The 11,160-nt window shown below is 42.1% G+C and overlaps 1 protein-coding gene across 1 annotated transcript; it reads right to left on the minus strand.

Moving 5' to 3' along the window:
• Positions 1-5,589: 5,589 nt before the first annotated feature.
• LOC103128024 (olfactory receptor 2AE1-like) lies at positions 5,590-6,525 on the minus strand. Its single transcript, XM_007538907.2, has one exon. It carries the CDS (start codon positions 6,523-6,525, stop codon positions 5,590-5,592), a length of 936 nt encoding a protein of 311 aa, XP_007538969.2.
• Positions 6,526-11,160: the final 4,635 nt, after the last annotated feature.

Raw genomic sequence — 11,160 nt, forward strand, 5'->3', positions numbered from 1 at the left:
TGGAAAAAGCTAGTAGGTCTATTTTAGGTATATTCCAAGGGGCCCGTGGCCTTACTAGTTTTTGCTTGAGCCTGACATCTAATATGCAGTTGGAGCCAGGCTACTGTCTGGGGATATGGTATCATAGTTGGGAAAAGGTCTAGAAAGCTGGATCAGGAAAGAGAATAGCTCCTAGATATGGGGAGAGTACATAAATATTGTTAACTGTAAACGCCACCAGTTTGATCTGGCACCCACATTCAGTACAAGAGCCTATATAACCTCTGCATCCCTGTAGGTCTGAGATCAATTCTGTGGTCACAACTAGGAACATTCCAGGCTGCTCTAATTTCGGGACCCATCTTCCTAGGGTAGTAGGTGGAGTATGTTGTCTAATCTCCCTTCAGAGAATGGAATATTCCCTACCATTATTGATCCACATTGAGGGCAAGGTCTTATGGGGGACCACAAAGGGGTCCATTGTGTTGTTCCTGATAGAAATGACCAGTGACAATGGTGAGAGGTATCTGTTAAGGGTCTAGGCCTATAGGGGAGTGGGTGGTAGTGCACAGGGTTAAGCACACATAGTACATCTGAATTTGAAGTATAGTTCTTTCATTCATTTTTATCATCTTACTTGAGGGAAGTGTTGATGGTTTATGACACAACTGCTGACACATGGATATAATTTTTCATCTCCCCAGGAGAAGGAGGTATTTTGCAGATGTCTTAGGTCCTTAGGTCTTAGGTCTTAGGTGAAAAGTCTGGCTTCTGTAATTGCTTCCCCGCTGAACATGGGTGTTGACTGGTTGATCCATACTCCCAGTCTGCCTCTCTCTTTCCCTAGTAGGATGGGTCTCTGGAATTAACCCAACGAGTGCCACCCCAGCATGCTTCACTTCAGACTGTGTCCAGAGACTTCAGGTGTGGAATGACAATCCTACAGCTTCATCACTCAGGTGAGACCTTTCCTTTCATAGTATTCTCTAATTCCATTCCAGGTGGTCCACTCCCCAATAAAGACTTCATCATTCTTAACAGCTGAGTAGTATTCCATTGTGAGTCCACAGTTTTCTTAACCACTCATCTGTTGTTGGACACCTACGTTGATTCCGCTATGAACATAGATGTACATAGATCTCCTTGGATAGTAGTGTTTGTTTCCTTTGGATATAGCCTCAGGAGAGGAATTTCTAGGTCATAAGATAGGTCCATTTCTAGCCTTCTGACAATACTACAGACTGATTTATACAAGAGTTGGACCAACTTGCACCTCCACCAGCAATGTAGAAAGGTCCCTTTACCTCTTCACCCTCTCCAACACTTGTTGTTATTGCCCTTTCTGGTATATAACATTCTCACAAAAGTCATGTGGTATCTTATTGTGGTCTTTACTTACATGTCTCTGATAATTAATGAGTTCTTGCATTTTTTCATATATCTGTTGGCCTTTTGTATTTCTTTTGGTGAAGATTCCTTCTGTACCCCCTCCCAGTTTTTGGATGAGGTCATTGGTTTTTTTGTTGCCAAGTTTGGTGAACTCAATATATTTTGGCCTTTTGAATAATGTATTTCATACAAAGATCTTCTCCCATTCTATAGGAGGTCTGAATGGTGGTTCATTTTGCCATGCAGAAGCTTTTCAGTTTGATGAAGTCTTATTAGTTTATTTAATTGGTTTATTTATTTATATCATTTTGTTATCCTTGCAATTGGATTTGAATCATCTAAGATGCCTGTAAACTAGATGGGAGATTTTTCAATCTGTTTCTTTTCCTTTTTTTCCTCCAAGGTTATTGCTACGGCTCAGTGCCTGCACTATGAATTCACTGCACCTGGTGGCCAATTGTTGTTGTTGTTGTTGGATAGGTCTGATAAATTAAAAGAGATGGGGAAGAAAGAGGGAGAGAAAGACACCTGCAGACCTGCTTCAATGTTTGTGATGTGACACCCCCCCCCCCGCAGGAGGGGTGACGGGGCCTTGAACCAGGATCCTTGAGCTGGTCCTTGCACTTCACACCATGTGTGCTTAACCCGGTGTGCCATCGCTCAGCTCCATCTGTCTCTTTTTAAAGGTCGTTAGAATGATGGTATGTCTTGCATTGAAATTACTAAGAGTATGTGACCTCTTAGTGAGATTAACTCTTCCAATTCTTAATCACAGGATATCATTTCATTCACATTTTAATCTCTTTGGGGGGGATAATGATTTACAAAACAGTAGTTATTGCATGTGTAGTTCCTTACTCCACTCTCCATAGTAGCTTTGGTTAAGACTGTTGGGGACTCTTTTCATTTATTTATCTCTAATTTATCAATAGTTTTTGTTAACTTTTGGTGTGCAAGTCTCTCACTGCCTTGACTCAGTTAATTAGTAAGAATTTCATTTTTTTTATCACTACTAAACTTGAAATGAAATTGGACCCTTACAACACATAGAAAATCAACTAAAATAGATCAGAAATGTATATATCAGGGTCAAAACAATCTCACAGAGAAAACAGAAGTGGGGTTGGGATAGATAACTTAGGGATTATGCAGAGACTCTCTTGCCTGAGGCTCCAAAAATCCCAGGTTCAATCCTCTGAAATAGAGTTGAGCAGTGCCCTAGGGAAAAATACAAAAACAAGCAGAAGTGGAAGCTTAGTGACATTTGACTTTTGGTATTTAGAGAGTACTCTGAATAGAAGCTAATAGGATGGGAAGTGTAAAGACTAGGTATCAACACCAAGATTTTAAACCTATTGAGAGAAATCAAGTCATGTTTGATAAGCAAGTACTGGAATGAGAAAGATTAAAAGGGGCTAGTGTGCTTAGGGTTAACCTTGGTGTTGACATTATAAGTTTTATTTATTTAGTTGAGAAGCAGGTGGAAATGTAGAATTTAAAGTATAATATGTAAAATTTAAAATGAGATAAAAGATAAGAAATTAATATGGAAACATAATGATAACTTAGAAGAAATGAATGAGGGTTCTGACTCATTTGGGAAAACCCAGACATAAGAAGTAAAGATGAGGGGACTGAGTGGTTAAAAACACCTAGTTGTTACCATGTGCAAGGGCCCAGGTTCAAGCCCCCAGTTCCCACCTGCAGGGGGAAGCTTCACAAACTTTGAAGCACTGCTGTAGGTCTCTCTCTTTCGCCCTCTCTCCTCCCTTTCACTTTCTCGCTGCCCTATCAAATAAAATAAAGAAATGAATAAATGTTATAAACAAGTGAAAATGGGACCAGCACATGGCTCACCAAATAGAGCATACACATTGCTATGTCCAAGGACCCAGGTTCAGGCCCCAGGCCACCACAGGGGAGTACTTGCAGAGGGAAGCTTCGTGGGCAGTAGAGTTGTGCTTCAGTATCTTCTCTCTTTGTCTTTTTATGGGTCTCTGTGTCTCTCATCTTCTGTCAAGAGGAAAGAAAAGAAAAAATAGTGACCACAGGGAGCAGTGGAGTCAGGCATACACTGAACTCCAGCAATAACACAGCTGGAAAAAACAGTGAAGGTGATGGCAAGACTCAAGCAAAGGAGACTAGGGAGATGGGGCCAATGAACGTGGGGTGATTGTCATAGTGGCCTGAAAATATCTTGAAAAACATTCTCCCAGGAGAATGGCATAACCAACTCTGACAGAGACTCGGGTAAACTTGAAGTTCATATTATCAGTGACATTCATAATAGTGATTTCAATAGAAGGATGATGATAAACTTCAAGAACTAAGCTCAGAAAAATAAAAGGTCAGGGAGCAATTTCCCTAGATGCACTGTTAAAAAAAAAAAAAAAGGAAAGGACTAAGCTCAAGACATAATGGTATCACAGAACTTGTATATGGTGGGGAGAATGTGAATTTCAGGTCACGAAGACAGCTCAGGATATTAGAGCAAATACTTGCAAGCATGAGATCCCAGAGGCCACAGGCGCAGTTCCCTGTGCTTATTTATACCAGACTTGAAAAGTGATCTAACCCTCTCACACTTCATTCTCTCTGTCATAATGAATAAAAATTTATGGGAGTCAGGCGGTAGCGCAGCGGGTTAAGTGCATGTGGTGCGAAGCGCAAGGACCGGCAGAAGGATCCCAGTTTGAGCCCCCAGCTCCCCAACTGCAGGGGAGTCACTTCACAGGCGGTAAAGCAGGTCTGCAGGTGTCTATCTTTCTCTCCCCTTCTCTGTCTTCCCTGCCTCTCTCCATTTCTCTCTGTCTTATCCAACAATAACATCAATAACAACAAGAATAATAACTACAACAATAAAACAACAAGGGCAACAAAAGGGAATAAATAATAAATAAATAAATGTTTTAGAAAATGGGGTTTCACAAGGGCAGAGATCACTGCATCTTATTTACTAAGAGACACTACCATGCAGTTTAGCATGTGTTCATAGTTGGCACAAAATAAGATTTTAATAAGCCCACCACTCTAGAGGCCAGCCCCACTAGGGAAGGATAGAAACAGGGTAGAGGTATGAATAAATCTGCAAATGCCCATGTTCAGCGGAGAAGCAATTACAGAAGCCAGACCTCCCATCTTCCACACCACATACAGTTCTTTGGTCCATACTCCCAGAGGGATAAAGAATGGGGAAGCTTCAGATGGGGATAGAGAACATAATGGTTAAGCAAAGAGACTTTCATGCCTGAAGCTCCAAAGTCCCAGGTTCAATATCCCACACCACCATAAGCCAGAGCTGAGCAGTACTCAGGTAAAAAAGAAAAAAAAAATAGGGAAGCTTCCAATAGAGGGGATGGAATATGAACTCCGGTGGTAGGGATTGTATGGAATTGTACCCTTCTAATGCCACTATCTTGTCAAGCATTATTAAATCACTAATTTATAAAAAAGAAAGAAAAATTGGTAAGTAGAGTTAGATGCATGTTTTAATTTTTAATCTGTGCACATAAGAATGTCAGAAGATTTAGATGCTGTGATTCAAGGAGCTTCTAGAGTCTCTATAGTCACCCATCCACTCAAAACATTCTTCTTCAATTACATTTAATTGCCCTTCTGCTAACAGTAAGCAGCACGTTCCAACTTCTCAATCCATAAGTAACCTTGGCAAGATTGTTGTACCGCTTCTGTTAATAAAATAACAATGGCCACTATTCATACATCTTTATGTTCCTTTATATTTCCTGAGTTCTTCTGACTTGTTATGTCTTGGTGGGTGAAGGGACTTTGGAAGGACATGAGCAAATCAGTGACCTCAAGACTCATTGTTCCACCACTGGAGCAGAGACCCATCTCAGAACCAGGAAGGGGGCTGCACCAGACTCTGACTCTGTTACCACTTTGCTCTAGGACTTCCCAGCCTCACAAGCAGAGAGAAATATTGCTTGCTTTTGAAGCCATCGGATTTACTGTTTTGGTTACAATCCCTGGATGAATAATGAAAATACTCTATGGTGCTCAGATACAGTGAAGCAAGTTACAATAATATGGATCTGTTAAGCACCATTAACTACTCACTATGTATAAGAAGGTGCTAGCCAATTACGGTTTGCATTAGGCAGTGAATATCAAAGATCTGAACCCTTGAAATTTTTATAGAGATGTCCAAATCAACTTGGGAGTTGTCCCTTTCTCTTAGAAACAGGGCAACCACATTTGTGGTCACTGAGTGCTGCCTCTCCCCAGCACTCTTCTCACAGCCTTGGCTATGTCCTTATTCCGGAGAGTGTAGATCAGAGGATTCAGGGTGGGAGTAATGATAGTATAGAACACAGAACCAACTTTGTCCTGCAGTGGAGTGCGCTGGGACCTGGGCCTCATGTATGAGAAGATCAAGGCACCAAACCAGAGAGAAACCACAGTGAGGTGAGAGCTACAAGTGGCAAAGGCGTTCCTCTTACTCCCAGCAGACCGCATCTGAATGACACTATGAATGATGAAGGTGTAAGACGTAGAGACCAGCAGAATGGGAAAGATGATAAAGCAAACTGTGCTGATATAAACAGTCTTTTCATAGAGAGTGACATCTCCACAGGCTAGCTTTAACACAGCTGGAAACTCACAGTAAAAGTGTCGGATTTTTCGAGACCCACAGAAAGGAAAGTGCATCAAGATCATGGTGTGAATGAAGGACTTTATGAATCCCCCCAACCATGATATGACAGCCATCATGAGTGTCACTCTCCTGTTCATGAGAATGGTGTAGCGCAGTGGGTTGCAGATGGCCACATAGCGGTCATAGGACATCAGAGTTAAGAGAACACACTCAGCTGCACCCAGAGACATATAGAAGAAGTGCTGTATAGCACAGCCCACAAAGGAAATGGACTTCCTGCCAGACAGGTAGTTGGCAGCCATCTTGGGGATGGTGGTACAAATATACATCAGATCCAGGAGAGAGAGCTGACTGAGCAGGAAGTACATAGGTGTGTGAAGCCTGGGGTCAGCACAGATGAGGAGAATGGTGAGGGAGTTGCCACTCACTGCCACCAGGAAGACCACCATGGTCAAGGAGAACAGAAATGCGTGGGTTGGAGAGTCATCAAAGATCCCTTCAAGGATGAAGTCAAGCAGCGAGGTCCCATTCCTCTGCCACATCTCCCCTTTCTCCATCTCTGGGGAAACAGGAAGTAGCGGTTAAAAAGCTACCTAAGAATAAAAACACTTGAATCTAAGAAGGATTACTACAAAATTCCTTTTCTAATCTTCAGCATGAGCAACATAATGCATTTTAAAGAATACCTATAATTTCTTTTCATGGACATGATCTTATATATTTAACAGATAGACAAAAATAAGTCTCCTCAGTTATGTGTTGATTATCTATGTACATAAATGTGTTTATTTGTATAAATATATACATAAACATATACTTGTCTTTTCATACACCAAAGTATAGTAAATATTAACTATAAATTAGTTTCACTGGGGGTTGGGCATTGGCGCACCAGGTTAAGCACACATAGTAAAAAGCACAGGGATTAGCACAGGATCCTGGTTCAAGCCCCTGGTCCCCACATGCATGAGGGTCAGTTCACATGTGGTGATAGCTATCTAAAGGTGATTTTCTCTCCCTTTTCCTATCTTCCCTTCCTCTCTCAATTTCTCTCTGTCCCAATAAAAAATGGGGGAAATGGCCACCAGGAGCAATGCCAACACCAAGCCCCAGCAATAACACAGGAGGCAAAAAATAAAAGAAATAAAAATAAATTAGTTTCATTTAATCTTAAATGTAGACTACTTCTTTACTTTTTATGAAAGTCAGAAATGATCCACAGTGATTTTCGTATGTGTGCAAGAATGGATCCAACAGATATTTGCCTTCTATAGTAGTAAAAGCTAGTAATGCAGTCTATGTAAGTCCATTACTTTTCACTGATGTTAGAATTCTTTTTTCAACCAGGGTTATCCCTGAGGTTTGTGCTTGTACTATGACTCCACCCACCTAGGGGCTATTGATCCCTTTTGTGTGTGTGTGTGTGTGTGCCGGGATAGCCTGAGGGTACTTCTTCCCGATCCGGTGCTCTCTGGGTTGGAGAGAACTCAACTGGAGCTGATCTAGGCTGCTGTGTGGGAGAGGGATCAGGAACGCGTGCTGCACCAACTTCCGCAGGAGATACACTCTGGAACTCTCGGAGCCGGAAAGCAATTTCCAAGTGTCTTTAATCAGAAGAGCAGCTGTTTTTATACTCTCCAAGTAGGGTGGAAACAGGATGTGATATAGAGAGGGTGGAGAGAAAAGTGACTGGTGAAAATCAGAGTGTGACAAGGAGGGGGCGGAACAGTCGAGAATCCTATAACTGAACCACCAATGCCCTGGAGTGCTTTATGTAAAAGTGATTTATGTAAATAGACCAAACCTTTGGATCAGTAAATCCCTATATAGCCATATGGATAAGAAGAAGCCAGGGGGAGATGGCAACTACCCAACATGTGTGTGTGTGTGTGTGTGTGTGTGTGTGTGCTCTGCTACTAATGATTTTATTGATCAGTTCTACCTTTCTAGTACATTTTTATGTATATTATATGTCATCTGCAAATAGCAAACACTTCTATCCTTTTTTTCCACCTTAAGTTACTTTATCTTTTTTTATCTCTCCACCCCTCCATTTCTGTTTGTTTGATAGGACAGAGAGAAAATGCCATGGTAGGGGGACTTAGTAAGAGTGAGAGAAACACAGCTGCAGATCTCCTTCACTGATTGTGAAGCGCCCCCCCCCCCCCATGCAGGTACGCAGCAGTGGCTCCAACTAGAGGCCTGGTATGTAGTAGCACTCATCCGCATGTACCACCACCTCCTGATGCTAGAATTTGAAGTTAATAGGACAGACTGTCAGGAAAGGATGCTAGATATAATGTGTAATAGAGGGTAGAGTAACAACCATAAGCAGTACACACGAGGAAGCTTGAAACAATATGTATCTAGTTTGATCATAATTTGGTAGTGTGGTTGCATTGTAGAATCTGGGTTATTTCTTAATGTGAGTAAACTAACACACACACACACACACACACACACACACCCTTAGTCTGGGGAAGCAAAAGAGGAACTGTGGGAAAGGAGAGAGATGGACCTAGCTATGCTTCACACCATGAGGTGAGTCAGCCAAGAGCAGCCTGATGGTAAGCTACAAAAACAGCTGTTTCCCTTCTCTTCCTAAATCTTCCCCAACTCTCTCCTGTGATCCATCCAGACCAGAAACCCTGTCAAATGATAATTCTGAGACTGTAGTTCATCTCATCAAGTGACACACTACAAGACACTCAAATTCACCCTTTGTCACACAAGCACAGAGACTCACATCTATAGAGGCTCATACTTAACCTCAGTCACATCACAACCAAACTTCGGCATAACTGGAGAGAACTATGGCACACGTCACAAATGCACATTAGCCCTTTCCCTAGTCTGGTGTTTAGGTGATTTTCTCTTTTCTCTAAATTGACTGTGACTCCCGCGCAGCCCCCGCTGCCCCGGAGTCACATAATCTGGAGCCAGAACAAAAATATTGCTCCCCATGTGCATGCAAAATGCTCATCTACAAACAAGGAAGAAAGGACAAGCTCATCATCACTGCCTCTGCAGAATGCCCGTCCTGTCCACTGCCGGCCAGTGTGTGGGTGTCAGTCAGCTCTTTGTCAAGTTCACGCACAGTGGACTCGGGATCACAGGGCCAGGGCTGCTCTCTTTCTTCCACCCAGTCATCCTCATTTCAAATAAGCTATATACTAACAACAGTTGATCTCACTGTTCTTCATTTTTGTAATTATTCTTTTATTGGTATGTGAATGGACTATAACACACAGGCACAGCCTTTCCTGTCCCCTTGTCTGGGAGTCATACCAGGACCCCAATGTCCCCTCATCCTGTCCCCACCCTCTACATCCCCAGAGTCCCTTGTTGTGGTGCAATACACCACTCCCAGTCCAAGTTTCACTGTATGTTTCCCCTGACTGTTCTTAGCTCTGTAGTTCCACCTATAAGTGAGATCATTGTTCTTCAGTTCTAACTACAGAACACAGAAGGTGGCCTAATTCATCTAGGAGGAGATTTAGTTTTGCCCCAAGATGGTATAGAGATTTGTATTCTCTTGGAGAAAGATGGTGCATTGTGTGTATATCTGTTGGTTGTAATTACATAGTGCGATGTAATTCTCACATGCTTTCCATTGCACATGAGGAGCTTGTCTCATGCTTGTGGGAGGATGACTTGATGTTGCTTCTAGTGGAAGATGAAGCATGCAGTCCAGAGTTCTCTCCCTGGCATCACACGTGCCAGAGTGACACTATAGCTATTTTCTTCTCACATTCTCTCTATTATTGATAAACACATAAATCTGTTTCAAAAACATTCTAAAAGGAAGTTGGAAGTGAGGAAATGGGAAGTGTATGTATGCTGAGTGGACAATTGCAGGCCCCCACCCTTATACCGTTGGGAGGATGTTTATGTGGGGATTAGACCTGAGTTATTAACTTTTGGATCAGGCTGAACAAAGTGAATTACAACATTTAATCACCAAAATGATCTATCAGCCTCTATCCAATTCTCATAGGAATAATGATGAGACTTTTTCAGTCATTATGAAGTTCAACAGGAGGAGAAACAAAAAAAAAAGCACAACAGTGATCAACATAACTAAGTCACCTGTTGGAGCACACACTCCGCCCTGTGCAGGAAGCACCAGGCACAGCACTAGGGGAAGCTCCATAAAAGGTGGAGCAGTGCTGTGGTGTCTCCTTACCTCACATGTCTGTCTTTCCAGCCACCTGCCTCTCTAGTGTGAAATTATCCCAAAAAAAATATTATAGTGAGAGCAGTGGAATGGTGTGTGCTTGAAGCATCATTGGCTAGGAACAGTGATAATAAGAGTAATAATAATCTGCTGGCCATCCCTATGTTCTTTGTGGTTTTTCTCTTGAAAATATAGTTCAGGATCTCATCCATTCCAAATTACCTGCTGACTGTTAGAAGTAAAACACTAGCAAAGCCATCAATCCTTCAAAGTAGAATATTGCCACTAATCATGAGGTCAGAACAACTACCCTCTTTCTACTCAGGCAGGCACAGACTTTATCTTTTTATCTTTGCCTCATATTAATATTTCAAACTCACATTATAAACTGAGAGCCCAATTTTGCCAGTTCCCCCAGCCACTCAGCTAGCATGCAGCTAGCTACAGAAATAACTTTGCTTAAAGATCCAAACATGGGAGTCGGGCTGTAGCGCAGTGGGTTAAGCGCAGGTGGCGCTAAGCACAAGGACCCGCATAAGCATCCTGGTTCAAGCCCTGGCTCCCCACCTGCAGGGGTGTCGCTTCACAAGCGGTGAAGCAGGTCTGCAGGTGTCTGTCTTTCTCTCCTCCTCTCTGTCTTCCCCTCCTCTCTCCATTTCTCTCTGTCCTATCCAACAAAAATGACAACAATAATAACTACAACAATAAAAACAACAAGGTCAACAAAAGGGAATAAATAAATAAATAATAAATAAAAAAATATTAAAAAAAAAAGATCCAAACATTTGTCATTTGTGTCATTTGCTGTAGAGTTACAGTGTACATTTCTGAGTCAACTGATTCACTCCTCTTCCTCTCTTATACCACATGCTCATAATTCTCAGGCTCTGACTGTAACCCTGAAAGAGCTTTTTCTCTGCCTGCTTAGAAAACCTTCCTTCTGCACAGACCAAGTGGCAGCCTCTCACCTGAAGGACAACAGAATAACTGATGATGCTAG

The sequence above is a fragment of the Erinaceus europaeus genome, chromosome 15, assembly GCF_950295315.1.
Source record: "Erinaceus europaeus chromosome 15, mEriEur2.1, whole genome shotgun sequence".
NCBI lineage: Eukaryota > Metazoa > Chordata > Mammalia > Eulipotyphla > Erinaceidae > Erinaceus > Erinaceus europaeus.